This window comes from Nesoenas mayeri (genome assembly GCF_963082525.1).
Source record: "Nesoenas mayeri genome assembly, chromosome: 8".
NCBI classification, from domain to species: Eukaryota; Metazoa; Chordata; class Aves; order Columbiformes; family Columbidae; genus Nesoenas; species Nesoenas mayeri.
In genome coordinates, this window is record NC_137554.1 from 5,243,053 (window position 1) to 5,264,834 (window position 21,782).

The window sequence follows — 21,782 nt, forward strand, 5'->3', positions numbered from 1 at the left end:
TTGTACCATTTCTGCAGACAATTCCTTAGGGAAAAGCAAGTCAAAGGAAGGGTTGTGGTTAGTCCTGAAAATGCTTGTGTTGTGGTCACTCCTATATTTTCTGGGAGCACCATGTTTAGCTCCATTTCCTACACTCACATGCTCCCTGACTGGCTGACAATTTAATTCTTCTTCCAAGTATGACTTGATTTAAATTTACATGAAAGGACCAGTTTCTCTTCCTAAATTAAGAATTAGAGGAAAATACTGTTTAAATAAAAGTTCGCTTTGCCTTACATAAAAATTAATTGGATGTATTGAAGACAGAATTTTCCAAGGAGTTGAATACGAACTGTAAAACCTGCCCCTGTAAATGGAAACATCTCCATACTTTCAAGATTAAATATGAAAGTTATTCCTTTTATTTCTACGGTCAACACGCCTTTGCACACACACAAATCTCCACAGCCTGGGAAGGAGGAAAAAAGGTAATGCAAGTGTTGCATCTGTTTTTAATTCTCTAGGTGCTGTCAGAAATTCTGTTTTGAGGTTAAACGCTCACACAGACACATAAACCAGACAACTCTTGCCTTCCACAGTCTCCCAGTCCTTAAGAATTCCAGCTGTCCCCAACAAAATGTTCATGTCAGTAACCATTTTTTATCTACTAGTATCTTCAACCCCATTTCAAAGCAGGAATATCAATAAACTCCTCATCTACGTTGAAGAATAGGTACTTTGCCATTGTTTTCTTTATAAATCAGTGCTTTCTAAGTCTAGTCTTATGTTTCTGGGGAAAGCAAGAAGTAGACTCCAGACTGCCTGAAATTCAAGAGGGAACTTGAACTCTCCAAAAAACATTTGACACCCGTCAGATCTTTATCTTGGCAATGTGTATATGATCCTATGGGACCGATCAGTACATCCAAGTTACTTCTTTCCCGCTCTTGCAAAGCGTCACCTTCAGCAAAAGGCTCTTCCACATAGATATTTCATTTGTAGGCGAAGTCAAGATAAGAGCTGATTTCTACAGACACCTATTTGGAACAATAAAAACCCAACTTTATTCCCACTTCAAGTCCACTAAATTATTGTCTCATGTAATATTCTACATGGCAGCATCTATTTTCTATACATAACAGGGAAAGCACTGCTGAGCTAAATGGTTATTCTGAGAAGAAGGGTGAACTGTTTTATTCATGTAACACAGCAGAGGGATATTCTCAAAAGGCAGCAAGGCAGAACTATGAAACAGAACGGTGCTAGTTTTATTTCAAAAAATAATAATAATAATACTAAGAAAAATTTCCATTAAATGTTTCCTGCCTTTCTCTCCAAATTACAATTAAATATGGCTACAATTACCTTGTGAAGCTTTCTGGAAAAACAGAGGTGAGTAAAGCTCAGCAAGTCTCATTTTCTGTTCAGTCTGGGCAGCAGAAAATGTAGCAAATTTAGGTTGTTAGCTCAGCTAATCTATAGTATTCACATTTCTTCTCTCTAAATTTGATACCTATATAACTATTTACTTAAATGGCATTGTCTCCACCTGCAAAAGGATGAATTTGGTGTCTGACTTAAAAAGCATTATCAACAGCTCCTACAGGAGACTGTTTTCATTCAGTTGTCATTTTTACACTGAGAAATACTCAAATAAGGCCTTGTCATAACTGCTGATACAAGTGTGTTGGCATCTGTATCACAGGATCATGAGACACTCATGTGAACTATATGAGTGAACTATATGAGTGAATGTGAACTATATTCAACTATGTGAATATACTTTGAAAGGTTTTTATATGGACAAGATTCAAGTATGTTGCTTATACAAGTAACTACCCATTGTTAAAAGTGTATTTAATACGAGAACACACAAAAAAAACTGGTTAATGCTTAAAAAAAAAAGACACTAAGAAGTCACTGCTGCCCAAGTACAAGTTATTGTCATGCTGTCCATAGGGATGATTCAAAAGAGCATCTAGTCAAATCCCCCCCATTCCGGCACCTTTTTTAACTGTCTTTCTAGGAAAAATACTTATAACAAACACGTAGGAAGTGTCAACATTTTCTGGGAGAACTGAAGATGCCTTATCAGTCCTGTTCTAATCACTTTGTAAATTTCTATTTTCACCAGTGTAAGGAATTAATGCAAGTCAGTGAAAAACTTAATGCAGCTGAATGCGCACATATTGAAATTAATGCCAAAATACGCAACCAATCGGGATTAAAAAAATCTGAAATTCATTAGACAGTAACTTTTAAACAAGCTGCTTGTAACTGAAGAGTTGAATTCCCAAAAGCTTCACCTAAATCATATACTTTTTAGAAATAGCTGCAATTATTTTCCAGTAGAGCTGTTTAGAAAACAAAAAAGTAAAGACTGGAAGGATTTTTAAGGTTTGCGTTTCCCTGTGAAGGAGAAAGCCCCAAGGGTTGGCATTCGACGTACTATTGTTTGCTCTGAATTTTCATCTTTCTGCCAACTTTTAAACTACTCATTCTTCCCAAATGAGCACTTTTGGCTCTCAAACAGCCTTTTCTTGCTGGGCTTACGCCACATGCCGGTTTGTAAAAGACGGTTGTTTCAGATGGGAGAGCCTGTCTGGCATTACTGACCCCACCAAGGTTCTCCACAGGTCAGAAGCGTTTTGCTTGATGAGAAGATAATCTGATCTTATTTCCTTTCAGTAAGGGCAGCTCCACTCCGATACCTCTCTTTCCTTCCATCATTGTCACCCAGGGAAACTCCTCCAAGGGAGATACACAGATGTGCCAGTCCCAAAACTGCCACTAGGCTCCATTTGCGAAGACGAGCGCCCAAGTCAACCTGACGCTTTTGAATCGGTAGGTGCTGAGTAACGCACGGCAGCGAAGGCAACACCTAAGTCGTACTCAATTGGTCTTACAGTCTTTTTGTCACTAAATCAGTTAATTCAAGCTACGGAAGGGTTTTCATGAGAACTAAGTCTTAGAACACAATAAAACAGTTCATAAAAGCGTCCGTGAACAAGTGGCAGAAGTATTAAAATGCAAAATAAATGTTAGCATTATCTAACTATTCTTGTGTTATTGAACAGTTTACATACGTTGATGCAAACCAAGACAAAGTAATTAACTGCAATCATAAATTAAGATGACAGCTTGTGCAGGCAAAATGCCAGAGGTAGATGCCTACACCCTGATGAACCATTGTAGCTGAAACATCAACACGAGAAGAAAGATGAGAGGGAGGGAATGGGGCCTTTGCTAGAACCACATAGAGAACAAACAAGTTACTCACCTGAACATAAAGTTCCCTGAGTTCAAACTGAAATTTCTTGGGATCTGTGGTTATTGTCACCGGCCCAATTTCTAGGATGGAAAAAAATAGGAAAGTATGAGGAGAGCACCAAGTTATCAAAAGACAACTGAAGAGCTGGCTGCTTCGGATTCATAAAATCTGGTAGCGAAAAACAAAATAAAGCATTAAACAGAAAGGAATAATTGAGAATGATATACTGATATACTATGATTCCAAATCTAGCAATTAATACCACAGCAGAACTACCAACTTCTAGGTGTCTTGAACATTCAGACGCACACAAAGCACTCCGCGTTGTGTTTATTTCACATATGCTTTTGAACAATCATTTAATTGAACTGAATACATGTGTCAGCTTCACTGGCTGATATTAAAGAGGAAAAAACAGATGCCACATATCTTGCCTGAAAGAATACGTACCCTCTAGGTACAGAAGTCCAGTGTGAGCCCAGTGCCCAACCTCAGTGTATCCAGCAGCAGTTGCCAGAAAGAACTGAAGCAGAATCAACTCTATTTGTGGTGACTGCCACGTCTTTGTGTACCGAGAAACGGCAGGACATCAAACTGAAGTTACAGCAGCACATATCTGAGCGTTTCCCAATCACACCAGCTGTGCCACAAGCCTCCCTCTGCCCCTTCAACAATTGCCTTCCTAATTGGTATCAAATGTGATTCTAAGCAGCTGTTTTCCTCCGGCTGTGATTTCCTGACACTTCACCTCCGTGTGCCCTGGCACTCGTGCGCTTTGGTCTTTCCTGCCCTGTCCTGCTGCCAGTAATTGCACAAATCTAGCTCAGCAAGCTGGCTCAGGGCGCTAGGCCAGGAATAAATACATAAATACACAGGCAGACGCTAAAAGAAAAAAAAAAAGGTAATACATTTCTGCTGGTTTAGTGCCCCAAAGCGTTCATAAAGAGCTCGGCTGAGTACCAGCACACAGAATGGGGTACGGTTTATGAAGTCAGCGTGAACCAAAAGCGTGGAAGTGCAGTGGTGCTCACTTAACACAGCTGTAGTTTACATGGAAGCGCTGCCTCAGCACACCATACAGCACCTTCCAAGCTCTGTACAAGTCAGGATGTACTTATCTTCCATATAATCTAGACATTTTTTAAACACTTGAAAGTTTTATTTCACTGGAGTTTCAACAACAGCCATCACTAAGATCTACTATAATCACAAGTGTTTGCTTGGGGGGCTCTATTTATCAGTGCCTTTTGCTAAGTGAAGGTTTTAATTTGTGTGGAAGTCACGCAAGAAATCACACAATGCCTGTCCTAGGGTGTTAAACTGTCTCCAGTTTGGGGTTTCTTTTGGTATGGCTTTGACTTTAGCCATTTATCTCTTTACTAAAACACTACATTATTGTCGAAAGAGCCGTTCCAAGGCGTCACTGCTCCTCCACAGTCCTGCTCCCACCGCTCCACCTGGTACCATCCCTCTTTAGGTGTTCTTTAAACCATACACCTGTAACAAAGCTACTGCCAAACTGTTTCACTTCAGAATGGGGTTTATACCTGTAGTAAAAATAATAGGTCCCCAAAAGGAGTCAGCAGGATCACTCACGTCTTCAGTGACAACGTGACAAACGGTGGCACTGTCAATGACACTGACACTCCCGTGACTCTCGATGCCAGCTCTCATCAGAGGGACAGCAGGAGTACTTCCAACAGCGAGTGGCAATGCTACTACAGCACGTAAACCTGCAGCTACAGGCAGCTCACCAATGCTGAAGGAACAGATGATGATACAGAAGGTTACTGGAATGGCAATAACTACCACACCTGGGGCTGGTATCACCTCTCCCACCCACAGTCTCATCTTCTCACAGGTGTCTAATTATAGAATCATTTTGGTTGGAAGAGCCTCTCAGGATCATCAAGTCCAACCATAACCCACCCCTGTCCCTGCCCCATGTCCCTGAGAACCTCATGTCCATCTGTCCAGCCCTCCAGGGATGGTGACTCCAGCACTGCCCTGGGCAGCCTGTTCCAATGCCCCACAGCCCTCTGGGGAAGAAATTGTTCCCACATCCAACCTCAGCCTCCCCTGGCGCAACTTGAGGCCGTTTCCTCTGCTCCTGGCGCTTGTTCCTGGGGAGCAGAGCCCGACCCCCCTGGCTCAAAGCTCCTTTCAGGCAGGTCAGAGATCAGAAGGTCTCCCCTCAGCTCCTGTTCTCCAGCTGAACCCCCCAGGTCCCTCAGCCGCTCCCATCACACTTGTGCTCCAGCCCCTCACCAGCTCCGGTCCCTTCTCTCCACTCGCTCCAGCACCTCAAGGCCTTTCTTGAGCCCTCAGGTGATTTTAGTGCCACTGGTGCCGCCATTTTGTGCGCTGAGGTGATCCCGCCACGCCTGGTGCCGCCATTTTGAGCCCTGAGCTGAGGGGCCCAGAGCTGCCCCAGGACTGGTGGTTTGTCCTCCCCAGGTCCCAGCACAGGGACGGTCACTGCCCTGGGCCTGCTGGCCACACCAGTGCTGGTACCAGCCAGGATGCTGGTGGCCTCTTGGCCACCTGGGCACACGCTGGCTCATGTTCAGCCGCTGGCACCAACACCCCCAGGGCCTTTTCCTGGGGCACTTTCCAGCCGCTCTTCCCCAGCTGCAGCGTTCATGGGGTTGTTGTGACCCAAGTGCAGGACCTTGGTGAACCCCAGACAATTGGCCTCAGCCCATGGATCCAGCCGGGCCAGACCCCTCTGTATGGCCTTCCCGCCCTCCAGCACATCAACACTCCAGCCAACCTGGTGCCATCTGCAAACTGACTGAGGGTGCCCCCGATCCCCTCATCCAGACCATTGATAAAGAGATTAAACAGAACTGGCCCCAGTGCTGAGCCCTGGGGACACCACTCGTGACTTGGCTCAGTTCACCACAACTCTTTGGGCCCGGCCCTCCAGCCAGTTCTTTACCCATGGCAGATACACCATCCAGGCCATGAGCTGCAGCTTCTCCAGGAGATGCTGTGGGATACGGTGTCAAAGGTCTTACTAGAGTCTAAGTGCACAACACCCACAGCCTTTCCCTCATCTACTAGTCAGGTCACCTTGTCACAGGAGATCAGGATGGTCAAACAGGACCTGCCCTTCATAAACCCATGGTGACTGGGCTTGATCATATAGTTCTCTAGTAAGTGCCATGTGATGTTATTCAAGACCATCTGCTCCATGACCTTGCCCGGCACCAAGGTCAGACTGACAGGTCAGAGAGTTATTCATTACTCCTCACATGCAGTTTACAACACCCTTCTTTCTAAAAGGTCTAAAAGGTGATGTGACCCTCACCACCTTGTACAAAACCCCATCTTTCACATGCTGTGACACCACCAGCTGATGTGACCTGCTTGCCAAAAAAACCTGAAATAGCCTTCACCCTTTCATCCTCTTTTTCCTGCACCCAAAGTGCAACTCAAGCAAGCCCATTCCATCAATGCAGTTAAACACAGGCCTTCAGAGCAGGCAGAAAAGAGAAAAGTGAGAAGAAAACATTACCAGAAGTGGTTTCGGTTTCCTTGCCAACTAGGAACCATTTGCAGAACGGACTTGAGGAAGGAAGGGCAAGTCCTCTCATAAACCACCACAGAAAGTTCTTACAGAAGGTTAAATCCCTGATACCGTGAAGTCTGAATCAAGTTGCAATCATCAGTCTAAACAATGCTGACCAGCTTTGTGGCATTAAACTAAGGTAAGACATGAAAAAAAAATACAGTTGAGCTGATAGAAAAAAGTGAACACTGTAAACAGAAAAAGACCAATGTGCCAGCGCTCATAACAGTGTTTGGTGTTTGAGAGGCGCGGTGAAGCACGGCTTTGTTCTTCTGTCCATCTTTAACAGTACACATGCATCCAGTCAGCTCATAGGCCTAATTGCACATCTATCCACAGCCAAAATTGCCCAAAGTCTCAATAACTGCATGCAGAAGTCGAGCACACAAGTCAGACATTCCTCAAATCAAGCACAGTTACAAATCTATCATTCTAAACACAGAGTATTTACTCAAGAAACCAGATCCTGAAAATGTGCCAAGTAAAGCAGAAGAAAAAAAAACATCTCTTTTTTTCTTCTTAAAGCTTCATTAGTTCTCCAGGCAAAGATTGACATGTGAAATATTCCAACTGAACATGCCAGTTCTGATGTTGAAATATGAAACCATTTTCAGGCACGGCTATTGGAATATTTGGGACTAGTTTGTTAGGGAGGTGCCCCCATTGCTCCCGACTCCAAAGTTGTCCCTGGTCCCCTAGAAGTGATTGTACTATAAATGAAAAGCTCAATACAGACACAGCAAAGCAGCATCTGCCTTAGGCAGCAATTAAACTTGCATCCCTCAAAATTAAAACATCAATGTTAAGTTCTTTCAAACTGACTTGGTGAGCCAAGACTTCATACTGCACACACGGAAAACACTGGTGACATAGGAAAGGAAACACATTTTAAAGAAAGGATTGCACATGACTGAACAAAACCTGCACTTCCTAACCCAAAAATCACAATGGAAGCACCGTGGTGTTTGAGCTTGTACCTAAGCAATGAAACAAATATGACAGCAGAAAGCCAAGTACCGGTCCATTTGATAGAGATCAAGAGTCTCGATACTTCCTTTCTGGGGTAGATCTGATCAAAACCATCTCCCCTATAAATAAGCAGAGAAGTAACTGGATTAACCGGCCGTTCTGACAGGCTTGGATGTTTTTCCGTGTTTGTCTACAAGCTGAACAGCAGGCGCATTGGGAAAAGCAAAACTTCCCAGTGACACACAATCACACATCATTACCAGTTTGGCGCCCCCTTAATCCCAACCGCATCTGCGCCAAAGATCTTATTTGGACAACTGGATGTTTTAGGAGATCTAGCAAAGGAATATGGGAACATTTGCCTAACTCATCAACTCAGAACACTGAATTTCTCTGTTCTGGAAGAAAAAAAAGGAAATAAAAGCTCTAATTGCTACTTGGTAGCCAAAGGAATTTCAGCAGAGATGCTAAATCCTGGAGAATGCTCTCACCCACAGAAGTCTTTCTTCTAACGCAGAGCAAGAGCATTTCCCTGATGCAAAACTATATCCAGGATTCAAATAAAGCAAAACACCCTCCCCAAAAAAACCCCACACCTTTGGGTACTTCCAAAGAACAGAAACTTCAATGCTAGTACAGTGCAAATACAAACTAACAAACAAAAAGTAATAATAATTTAAAAAGCCACAAACCACAATGACCCAAAAAATCCTGATATTCTAATAAGAAATATAATTACAACACCCTTTTACTCCATTCCATAACACAACATGTCATCCCAATGCTGATGGATTATTGGTATGATGCAGATTTTTACCATCTTTGCAATGGAATAGCCCTCTATGGTCTAGAACTGTACAGATCAAAGTATATCTTGTTATTTCTTCGTTACGTAGTATAGAGCTCAAAAATATAGTTTCCCCCACTTTATAACACAAAGAATACCTCAATGGCAATTATCTCCCACATACTTATTGAGTGGACTGATGCATTTAGCACCTGGCGTCTGAAAAATAAGGACTTCTATTCAGTAAAATCTGCATGTTTTTTTAATGCATACTTTGAAAAGTGAAATATATACCTTGAAAACTTTGAAACACCCCTGAAAAATCCTGTTCAGAGTTGCAGTATACATAAAATTGCTACAACTTCATCAGAAAGCTGCATTTACAAAGCAATCGCTGTTTACGCCAGTCACTGCACATTAAGTATCACGGCTCAAGTGGAGTTGTATGAATAAGGATTTACAGGTCAAACTATGTAAATGACGTATTTGTACCTTCAGGCTGTCAAATAATTTTCTTATTTTCACACAATTTTGGGAGATTGTGGTTTACTGGGATCAAGGAAAATATATGTACAGCAAAGGGCTGGGAGGAAAAGGGAAGATTTTCAAGGATGTGATTTGAAACTAGGTAAATGTGGAAGCATCCTAGTGTAAATTTCACAGTATCACAGTATGTTTGGGATTGGAAGGGACCTCAAAAGATTATCCAGTCCAATCCCCCTGCTGGAGCAGGAACACCCAGGTGAGGTGGCACAGGAACATGTCCAGGTGGGTCTTGAATGTCTGCACAGAAGGAGACTCCACAACCCCCCTGGGCAGCCTGTTCCAGGCTCTGCCACCCTTACTGAGAAGAAGTTTTTTCTCAAATTTAAGTGGAACCTCTTGTGTTCCAGCTTGATCCCATTACCCCTTGTCCTATGATTGTTTGCCACCGAGAAGAGCCTGGCTCCATCCTCGTGGCACTCACCCTTTATATATTTATAAACATTAATAAGGTCACCCCTCAGTCTCCTCTTCTCCAAACTAAAGAGCCCCAGCTCCCTCAGCCTTTCCTCATAAGGGAGGTGCTCCACTCCCTTCAGCATCTTGGTTGCCCTACGCTGGACTCTCTCCAGCAGTTCCCTGTCCTGCTGGAACTGAGGGGCCACAACTGGACACAATATTCCAGATGTGGTCTCCCCAGGGCAGAGCAGAGGGGCAGGAGAACCTCTCTTGATCTACTGACCACCCCCCTTCTAATACACCCCAGGTACCATTGGCTTCCTGGCCACAAGGGCCCAGTGCTGGCTCATGGTCACCCTGCTGTCCACCAGGACCCCCAGGTCCCCTTCCCCTACACTGCTCTCTAATATGTAAGTTCCCAACCTATACTGGAACCTGGGGTTGTTCCTGCCCAGATGCAGGACTCTACACTTTTCCTTGTTAAATTTCATTAGGTTATTCCCCGCCCAACTCTCCATCCTGTCCAGGTCTCTGATGGCAGCACAGCTTCCAGTGTCACCGACTCCTCCCAGCTTGGTGTCATCAGCAAACTTGCTGACAGTCACTCTATTCCCTCGTCTAAATCGTTAATGAATATATTGAATAATATTGGCTCCAGTACAGACCCCTGGGGCACTCCACTAGATACTGGCCTCCAACTAGACTCCGCATCATTTCTAACACATTTCAAGACTTACCTCTTGACAGGTATGTACAGTGGTGGGGGGAAGATAAAAATCACGCTCTGGGCATGGTTATACACTTTCATTTCATGGGTAATGCCAGTTTAAGCCGTTCCCATTTTGCCTATCACAGCGCTGCTTCCCAGCTATGGCAACTGTGACAGTTTGGGATCAGAAGACTAATACAGGTTTTATATATACAATGTATAAACACTCCTGCCTGCCCGCTTCTTTTTTAAAATATATATTAAAATAGTCTTCCAGTGGAGTGAAGAGACAATAAGAGTGGGAATGAGCAGCTGGGAGAACTAAGACGCGTCAGCCAGGATTGCTGCCAAAAGAAATCAGTGTACAATTATCCCGTATGAACTGTTTATTAACAGTGCTGAGCAGGGAGCTTTATCAGATTTAACGTGCTCTTCTCAAGCTTCCTTCTCAGTATCCATGTTATATGATATATAATTCTTCTGGAGACCTTTAGGAGTAGCTACCTGCCAAGGATGAAGAAAGTAAGAGTAATGATGGAGTTACTGCGTCCTAGGGGCACAGAAGCAGCAATCTTTAATTTCCTAAGAGAATTGGGTCCTTAGGTGCCATTAGAAACATTTCACCGTGCTCTCCTGTCCTTTCCAACACCACAGCACCACCTCACCACTGCAACTCAATAGAAGAAAAATACTTCTAATTGCCATCTCTCAACTTACAGCGAGCACGTGGATTAATAACTGAGTTTCCCCAGAAGCACAAGCACCTCTGGAGATGCCACCAACAACCACGAGCCTGCCTCAGGATCCCCCCCAAAGAACTTGGGGAGCAATGGGGTACACCAAGATCTTTAAAACACGTAGTGAGCTATTTTAAGTTCCTTCCTATATTATATTCCCTCTTGGACTCAGTTGCTTTTAGCTTTCAGACTCTAACCTGGGTATAAGTAGATTTTTTAAGAGCCCAAGAACCGCAGTGAGCGACTTTTACCAGATTCTTAACCAGACCAAAAAGAAAAGCGCCAACTCACATGTTTCCTTAATGCACTAATGCAGTCGCTTTTTTCTATTTTGTTCTCAGCCGCGTGACTTATGACTATTAAAAAAACAATAATCCAAATTCTTCACCAGTCAGCTCAGCGCAGTGGCCAAAGCCTCAATGAAACTCCGACACCACAGATTTAACACAAGTTTTACTGACAATGTGCCTTAGTAAGTGGCATATTTGTATTGCTGCTTCCCATTGTTATAACATCTGTGAGCATATGGCTCTTTTGTTTTTTTCAAAGGAAAATGACAATGGTTTAACAAGGAGAAATAAAGCCATGATATATTTACATTTATGGAAAAGAAATATTAGCTTGGTGACTAAAGTGGGTAAAATCCAGTATTATCATCTTCTGTCTACTGCAATGTTTAGCTTATGGGCCTCAAGTTTACAAGTTATTAACCAAATGCAATTATAAATATTAAAAATCAGGTGGTGATTTGCCCAGCACACAACTAGCTCACTGTTAAAACTCTTCCTTCTGAGAACTACAATAGTAAAGACACAGGATGTGCAGAGTAACCTCTTCTACCCAGAGACCTTTCAAATAAATCTAGGTTTAGGTAAAAACTCCCTCTTGAATGCGTGATGCACAGAACAGACTTAGATCCTCTCCAACCCCTGGGATGGGTGGCATTAAATCACACTCACTAGGAACCACCCATAGAAAATCTACTCCCTAGTACTGGAAATAAGAAAACACAGGTTAATTTTTATTCTAAGAAAATATTTCAGTGGAACATCCCCTCTGGTTGGTCAGAAGGTTTCGCACATCACTGGTGCACAAATAAGAGGTAAAGAAACTGGGAAATGTGACTTCATGTGGTTAAAATGTCAAGTAATGCCAGTGGCTATTAAACGTCCCAGATGTAAAAAGACACAATGCTTTATTTTGTTGCTGTTTCTGGGAACAAAGGGACATAGAGAATCCTGACCCACCTTCCTCCTCCCTCCCTGTGCTATCCGAGCAGCCCTGGAGGTCTCTGCCATGGACATTATATGCGAGTCTCTTACAACACAGTGTCCCTCATGCTCAAGCCACCCCCAGGAACTATGGGGGGTTGGTTTTATTAGTCCCCTTGTCCATCCTGTAGTGCCAGGAGTACAGACGTTCATATAGAATCACAGAACAGTTTGGGTTGAAGGGCCCATCCCAGCTCCCCCAGTGCCCCCCCTGCCATGAGCAGGGACATCTTCAGCAGCTCAGGTTGCTCAGAGCCCCGTCCAGCCTGGCCTGGGATGTCTCCAGGGATGGTTCAGCCACCACCTCTCTGGCCAACCTGGGCCAGGCTCTCACCACCCTCAGGGACAACAATTTCTTCCTTAAATCTAGTCTGAATCTCCCTCCTTTAGTTTAAAACCATCACTCCTTGTTCTATCGCAACAAGTCATGCTAGAAAGTCTGTCCCCATCCTTCTTATCGGCCCCTTTTAAGGCCGGAAAGGCCACACTAAGGTCTCCCAGAGCTTCTCTTCTCCAGCTGAACACCCCAACTCACTCAGCCTGTCTTCCCAGGCCCACGTCCTCGTGTTGGGGACCCCAGAGCTGGCCCAGCACAGACCAGAGCAGAATCGTCTCCTTCCACCTGCTGGGAATGCAGCCCAGGATACAATTTGTCTTTATTTATTGACACTACACAGCATGCAAGCTTTGATTAATGTGGCTAATTTGCTTCCCTCGGCCCCCGTGCGGAGCAAACGGCCGCTAAGGAGCGGAGCCCAGCTCCCTCAGTGCTGAGCTGGCCCGCGCCCCGAGCTCGCTCCAACAGCTGAAAAGGCCATCAGATGCCTTTCTGCTTTTGTTTATTTCCCCTTGTTAACGACAATCCGAGCTGAGTAAAATCCAGTTCACAACGCTCTTTGAATTCTTTCTCCAGACTGAACTCCAGTTCAGTCCAGGTCTATTTCTGTCTCATCCCTCAGTCTGTGTATTTTGGCAATGCTCCCGCCACACTTGTAACGGCGCTGGATACGGAGCTGACACTAAAGAATAGGGCAGAAATCAACATAAGTACAAATTTTACAGCGCTGGTTTGTGATTAATAACCTTAAAGTGTTGAAGTTAAATCAAATCCTATTTAAAGCTCAATTTTTAATTCAAAGTTTATACGTGGTACAAAGGGAAATGCAACATCAAGCAAAGATTCCCTTGGAGCCGCTGCCGGCTGGGAACAGCCGAGCTCCACCATCGGGAGCCTCTGGGCACTGCAGCTTACCCAAGTTTTCCCCAAAGGCTCCTTCTCTTGCCCCACTGAGCTTTGGTTCCCACCACGCACCCAAATGTATCTCACCATAGGAAGGGTCCATAGGATGACTCACAAAAAAACCCAAAATACAATGACTTTCCAGAATAAATTATCATATCAATCCTATGCCGTTGTTTCACAGGGTTATGTTCTTGTGATGCCCTCACGTGGTAAAAGATATTTATTTAAAAAAAAAAAAAAATCATAGATGGAATGTTGTATCATATTTCAATGGGTCTGTTGGGGTTTCTTTGACAAGAGGGGGTTAAACGACCTGGGACAAAACAGAACAGCACAACTGTTAGATACAAAGCTCATACACAGCGTGGTAAGTTTTAGGGTTTTTCCTCCGTACAAGGAGAAAAGAAGCACAAAAAAGACTGTCCTAAAATTCCTTCAGATGCCAGACACAAGCCTTGAAATCTATGGAAAGAGATTTTGCTCTGAAAATGATAAGCAAACCACATAATTAGTCAATTAACCCTAAACAAAGAGAAAAGATAATAATGAGACTTGAACCACAGACCTCTCTACACTCAGGCCACTAAAACACAACTAAATACGTTTTCCTCAGTTTTCATACCGAGCCACTTGTCTCTCAAAAGAACAAAGGAAAAAAGGCTATTTCTATAAGAAATGGCTAGAATAAAAATAAGTATCTACGAGATAACATCTTGTGTGTGCATGTGTATACACATATCACCATGTCCATACTATAAAATGCTTTATATCCAGTGTTATCCAGTGGCCATCCTTTGAGAATGGAGATTTCCAAGCATAAGAAAACCAAGGTAACCTGGGACCAGCTGTGAGGAAAGAAGTTGTGTCACATTCAGTACAAAACTCTTAGAATCTTGCATATGAACTTACTCTGTACCAAAAATTCTTGTTTTCTTTTTATTAAAGTGCATCTGCTTTAAGTCCGTGATGGAGTTTTTATTGATTTCAATTACAACAGGCCCCAGCCCCCCTCCAAGTGTTACCCTATAAACTGCTAAAGGATTACTACTATAAAACCATTAGAAAGCCAAACGGTTTCCTCTTAGCCATTAGAATTGTAAATACAAATCCTCGTGCATCACTCTAAACAAATGTCCACTTCACAAAAGTAATCCCCGTGCAGCTGACAGGACGCGCAGTTTTACGGCAGATAACACTGTCCGTATACACCGATTATTCATGTGACAATATCAAGCTGTCAATGTTACCCCCAGGGCTCTAACAATGGTGCCTCATATACTGCTGAGGCATCAATTTGTTTGTTGAGTTAAAGCATCTACTTGAAGACATCAGAAGAAGGTCCAGGGGTACCGAGTTCAAGTGAACTTTTTGGTCCTTTAAAATAAAAAAAATCTATTATTAATTTTAACAGTGAAGACTTTGCAAATAGTTCACTTTATTTCTCTCAAAACCTTCTTCAGAGCACTGTTTATTTTGGTAACCAGCGAGTCAGCTGGAAGCAGCTCTGTCCCATCCCTTCACTTTTGCCTGTATCATTTGTCATGGTTTCTAAAAGGCATCAAGAAATTAAGCAGCAGAAATCATTCAGAAAGGGACAAAAAAGAATGACAGGGAACCTAAACGTGAGAAACTGGAATGGCCATCAGGAGCGCCAAGGAGAGGAGAACAGCATCACACAGGGACAAAATGTTCCATCTTCCTGCTCTGCAGCATTGCACCTACTTCGTCCTTTGAATCTGGAGGAAGAATCAACACCCAGAACTTGTTCCCCCCCGGTAGCCATGCAATTAATCTGAGAATATTTGTTAAATAAATCCTGTCGTGCGCAAGTCTTTGATTCTCGCTGTGCTGCCAAGGATTTGGCTGCAAACCAGACATGTTTACTTATCACTTAGGAAAGAGAATCTGCAAATTCACCGACCCTATGTAAGGTCCATGGCATGTAAAAAATCCCCCAATTCATGTCTCAGCATCATTTCTGCTGACAGACGTTTGGCATATAAAACCACCTTATAATATAACAACGTAATTCTAAAAATCAACTGAGGGAAGACTAGAAGAGAAGCAAAGCCGGAAGAGAATTGTGCCCTCGTTCAGAAAGCACCAATTTCAGCCTGTTTGTCCAGCTGTGAAACAGGGACTGTGGGGTGTCATCACCAACAGTTCAGCCACACAGGCAAAACGTTGTCACCATATCGGTGTCGGAGTCTTAAAACCTCATCACTCACCTTCTTCATCATCCCGCAGAATCTACCTAAAATCTCTTGGGTATGAGAAATTTTTGAAGTAGACCATGCCACTCTATTGGGCTGAAGGATATTGCTGGTGTCTCCATGGAAATGATAAAAACACAAGGATTTAATAAATTGTAGGGATTAAAGCTGATGTTCTGGACTCTGTAGCTTTGCCTGTCACCCCTGGCCACTCTCTGAGCAAGCAAAGCAAGAGCCTTTGCTCACCACTGGCTCTACAGCGGTGCAACATCTTCCCTCCGGATAAACTCAGGATTAAGCCACCAGAAGCTGTTTCGTGGCTTTGGAAGAAGAAAAGGGGAAAATCGTGAGAATATTTCTGCTCTCAATGCAGGTTTGAGGCTTCAGTAGTTTTTAGGAAGCTTGTAGAAGAGAGGGAAACATTAAATATCATCTGTGGGTTATAAAATTCCACTGAGTTCTACTAGTGTAAAATGCAAGCACACTCCTGACTAATTCAAAAAGCAGATGTGAGAAGGGGAAAAAAAAAGAAAGATGAGAACATTAACTTTTTTACCCTAAACAAAACAGTCCTTTTCATTTCACATGAGGATAACTTGAATAGGTTAAACAGGGCTGCATCATGCAGAACCCTTGTTTTCTGTTTGCTCATCTCTTAAAATTTGTTTGAAACAATGCTACTACTTATGTTTAGGTAGAAATTAGCTTTGACTAACTAATTGGCCTTGATAACTCATTTGCCGTCATCTCTGTTATTACCCAATTTCAACTTCTGCCTGGCCTAGTCAAATAAAACTCAGATTTACTCAGCTGACTCTTGAAAAAAACAAAGAACTCTCCCATCGAAATAAAATAATCACTAAATAATTACCAAAGTTACTGTTCAGGAATTATTTTAAAAATCCATCCAGAGACCTGGACAGGCTGGAGAGTTGAGTGGGGAAAAATTTAATGCAATATAACAAGGGCAAGTGTAGAGTCTTGAATCTGGGCAGGAACAACCCCAGGTTCCAGTGTAAGTTGGGGAACGAGCTGTTGGAGAGCAGCGTAGGGGAAAGGGACCTGGGGGTCCTGGGGACAGCAGGGTGACCATGAGCCAGCACTGGGCCCTTGTGGCCAGGAAGCCAATGGTACCTGGGGTGGGTTAGAAGGGGGTGGTCAGTAGGTCAGAGAGGTTCTCCTGCCCCTCTGCTCTGCCCTGGGGAGACCACACCTGGAATCTTGTGTCCAGTTGTGGCCCCTCAGTTCCAGCAGGACAGGGAACTGCTGCAGAGAGTCCAGCGTAGGGCAACAAAGATGCTGCAGGGAGTGGAGCATCTCCCGTGTGAGGAAAGGCTGAGGGAGCTGGGGCTCTGGAGCTGGACAAGAGGACACTGAGGGGTCAATCTCCTCTTCATGGGGATCATTCATGGGGGTCATTCATGGGGATCAATATGGAAAGGGGGAGTGTCAGGAGGATGGAGCCAGGCTCTTCTGGGTGACAACCAACGGTAGGACAAGGGGCAATGGGTTCAAACGAGAACACAGGAGGTTCCACTTAAATTTAAGAAGAAACTTGTTCCTGGTGAGCGTGGCAGAGCCTGGAACAGGCTGCCCAGGGGGGTTGTGGAGTCTCCTTCTGTGCAGACATTCCAACCCGCCTGGACACCTTCCTGTGTAACCTCATCTGGGTGTTCCTGCTCCATGGGGGGATTGCACTGGATGAGCTTTCCAGGGCCCTTCAACCCCTGACACTGTGACTCTGTGAAAATTAGGGCATTTACCGTGATGACTGTTTTCAATAAATTTCTCAGCCTGTTTATACAACACAGCACAAAGCTTTCTTCTTTGAGGAATTTGGATTTGCAGCCTTGAAGCCGTCAGGCTCAAAAATACAAACTCACTGAACACGAAGGTGCTTTGAAACACACTCTGACAATTAAGTGGTAACCACTGAGATTTTTGTCACTCATCATCGCTGGCGAGTATGAATAAGGGTGATCTATAGCAGCGGAGGTTTGCTCTCAATTTACAGCATTTTCAGCTGCCCTGTTATCGAGTGGCTTAGCATAGAATATAGAACAATTTATTTTAATTGTGAGAGCTTTATAAGATTCCAGTCGTGCTAGAAAATAAAACTAATCCAAAAACCTCTACATCATAAAAAAATAGAAAGGAAAGAAAATAATTTCCAATAGACTGTATGAATAAATAACTTGAGTGCCCCAAATTGCCACACATCTGTGTCCAGCTCATAGTCGCCTCTTCTAAGAGGAAAGCACGAGGATGCGAGCTGATGTTTGTGCTACAGCTGCTCACGGCTCCTCATATGCGCCTTAGCTCCTGCATCCAAAAGAAGGCTCAAAACCACAACACAAATATGACGTTTTAACGGCATTCACAAAGCAGCATGAAGTTCCTACACACATTAATAGTCGGGTGAACTTTCTGGAACGCTAATGCCAAGGAAGCGCATGACTAACTCTCTTTAAATAACAGCCTGTTGCGCAGGATCGAGGAACCATCTGGTTTTGCAAACTGCTGAAGACTGTCACTACGTGGAGTTTAGGAGAAATTCAGGTACAGACACCACTAGTGATTCAGTCTTTCTGTGAAGCTCTTCAGGTGTCTGCAGGACAAAACAGCATCCGAATGATTATGACTGTCGCTCAGGTTTAAATCACTAGTTCTGCAAAAGGTTCTCTTTGTTACCCGAGGCAAATCTCTAGGGCCTCACTCAGAAAAACACTGGGGCATAGGTGAAAATCATACCAAAAAATCAATAGAATATATACAAAAATATTCTTAATAGTTTTGCTTAACCACAGATGGAGTTTGTTTGTGCCCAAGGTCTCCATAAATGATGAAGGAGCTGGTGTTTCCAGCCTCCCACCCTTTCTTTATCCCTGGAGTAAGAGCTGGATATTCTGGGCAGGATTATTTACTCTCATATGAAGGTAGAGAGTCTGTAAATGTAAAAGTCCAACTGTATAGACATTCAGACAAGTGTTAGGGATTCGTTTCTGGTACGATTCTATGGACAAAGACCCCAATGTACCAGCTAAACACATAAACACGGATAAAACTGTCCGAACGTCTTACCTTAATAATAAACCCAATTCATCTAACAGAATAACTAACTTAGGTGAAATTCCAGATATCTCTCACACACGGCAAATCAAAATACGCTGTAGTAAAGTTCTACAAAGCTAGCGTAATGTCAGGAAATACAAACAAACCCAGGAAAAATTCAATTCTCATTCTCTGAAGTCACATCTTACATTTACCAAGCTCTTTCAAACATGTTATGTTGCTGATTGACAGCAATGCCTCAAGGCGTAACCTTTTTCTGATCTTTGGAGATAAAAAACTGCTTTGAAATGTCACCGAGGCACACAATTGTAACTCAATAATAACATTGGAGAGCACCTTATAATTTAAAACACTGCACTTCTGATGGACGAAATTGAATCAATAGGAGAAGCGTGATGAGTGCAGATCCTATCCTGAGTACAATGAAACTTCAAACAGTGCTGAGAAAATGAAAACGAGCTGATCTAACGAAAACCAGGCCCTGCTTAACTAAGCTTTCAACAAGGAAATTTCAAATTTCACCTACGTTGTTACTCTTGGAATTTGGGAAAGTAGGAGGAGCCAGCAAGGTCTGAAGAGGAGATGTGAAAGGAAATTGGGGAAATATGTAATATTTAGCAAATTAAGAAAGCAGACAACCAAAGCCAGACCCTGATCTCACTTCTACTGGTGTAAATCCAAACTAACATCACTGACTGTAATGGAATGGCTCTGGATTTACTCCACGATAACTGAGAACAAAACCTGTTCAATGAGACAGAATATCGAAGTGGAAAAAAATGGCTTTTATATCTACACAATGGGACATTTCATTGCAAGTAACTAAGAAACTGTTTAATGCTATGTAGCTACAACACAAAAGGTGAAATGGGCTTGAGCCACCACAGAAATATCCACAGCCAAAAGATAAATTTCTGAAGCTTGAAAGGTTTTACGCACTCCAAATCTGCCACTAAAAAAGCTTTATGAAAATTAAAGAGTTAATTCAAGACAAGCTTCACTTATTTAGGGCTTTTTTTTTGTTTGCTGGTTTCATCTCAAGCCATATTCTTTACAGAACAAGACTCATCCTCGTGAAGCAGGAATGCGACAGCATCTCCGAAGTTGCTCCCCGGTGCCCTGTACAGAGAGAAATTCATCCTTTCCTACCACTTGCTAAACCCAAGCTCAGCTCTACACGCCACTCAGGAGTATTTCTGCACCTTCCCTCTAAAAGAAAAGCCATGGGTTGTATCAGTATAAGCGGCTGTGCCGAACCACCAAGAGCTTAAAAGATTTGCCTGAAGTGATTAAATTGCCACATTCTTTAGAACACAACTTAGCCAACATGCATTATTTCTATCTTCGTTTACCACGGTTCACTCCAGGTAACAGAATGATATTTAATTGCACTTTCAAGGGTGGGGAAAGGGTTTTTTTTACAGTAATGACACGATCATCACTTTTCACACCCTAAGCACGAGTAACAACAGCAACATGTAGAACAAAGCTCCATACACAAAGCAGTCACATTTTTTTCCCCCATTGTCAGCATTCACAGAGACTGTCCAGATTTGCACACACGCACAGATCCTGCATAATTCAACCTTTACAGTTCAATTAAGCTCATTAGCACGAGGGACACTCGTTCCATCCCCCTGCAGCCGAATAAACCTACTTGTGGCTAATGTAGCACTTCTTTCTGAGCAAGAGTATTTTGCCTTTAGCAGCAACAAGTTTCATCACCAGGATCCCGCCTGTGTATGCGAAAGACAGTCCAGACTGCCAAGAACCGTGGAGATAAAGAAGGGGAGCGCTGAGAAGGGGCACTGAACCTCAGAGGGAAAAGGGTCAGTGGAAATTTTGAGGAAGGGATGGGTTGAAGGCAGAGACAACGAAGATAAAAAGATGTGGGAGTCTGAGAGATGAGGAAAGAAAGGAAAAGGAGGAGTAAACATTTCAGGGACAAATAAGCGATTTGCGGGTTTGTGGTTAACACAGAGGACTGTGACTCGGGCGTCAGTCACATGAATTCCCTCTGCTTTGCTTTCAGCTTATGTAAAGGCATCACAAAAACACCACCCAAAAAAGCTGTAGGAAAGCAGTGGAGAGGTTCACCCGCAGTGCACAGCTCCTCTTCCTTCAGCCGTCTGTCCCAGGGGCTTGGCTGTGCTGGGCTTCTGGTGCCCTAACTCTGGTAAAGAACAGCAATTAGCGTGTGCACAGCGATGCTAGAGATCTCTAATTAAAACCACACTGCCATTGTGTTGGTGCCGTACAAGCTAAGTAGCATAAAATGGAAAAGAAGTGCCACAACACAAAGGGATTTGCCCAAAGACCGGTAGCGATTGTAGTCTCTCTACCTGGGTGCTCCAGCTCTTTTACCTAAAACCACGTGCTTGCCTAACTACTGACCTGGATACAGCCCAAAACACTCGCTCTGATACACTAGCTGTGAAGTCACAATCTCTTGAGCATCTTAGTAATCAGAAATATAAATTAATATGGGGCATAAAAGAAATTACAGTATTCTCAGCTGTTCTAGGGGGGAGACTTCATTTTTACTCCTCCGCTGCTTCTGTTCCTCAATAAATTATTAGTGCAAAAGCATCCTAGTTCAGTGAACTAACCAAGACCTCGCTAACTAAACAAAAAGGCCTGTCCTTTGGAAAACAGACTCGGACATACCATTGTACAGCTTAAGAGAACTCAGGAAATGTTTCAGTGATATTCAGCATCCCCAGAGACACTTAACTTCAGCTCATGAAAATACACTGATGTCCAAAGCATGAAAATTGCCATGGCTTCCTGCTCACACCCGCAGGCTACGAATCCAATTTAAAGGGGATGGCAGGAATCCAGCAGTAACCTATAGTCATGGATTGGAGCTGCTATCCTGAGCAAACAGACCAGACGTTTAGCTGGGACTACAGCAACACGAGACATTCCTTCGTTTCCAATTAATTATACAAACCCACCCCTACTCACTCCACTCCGGCAGGGTTTTTCCAGCCTGAAAACCTGGGATCCCTTCCA

General features: G+C 43.4%; 1 protein-coding gene across 1 annotated transcript in view; it reads right to left on the reverse strand.

Moving 5' to 3' along the window:
• Nucleotides 1-21,782, reverse strand: part of HMCN1 (hemicentin 1) — a gene marked incomplete at both ends in the record, with an annotated part of 184,042 nt that overhangs the window by 152,070 nt on the left and 10,190 nt on the right. The window contains one exon of the mRNA XM_080348671.1: nucleotides 3,260-3,330. Coding sequence (XP_080204797.1) covers nucleotides 3,260-3,330 — 71 coding nt within the window. The remainder of the gene's footprint in view (nucleotides 1-3,259; nucleotides 3,331-21,782) is intronic.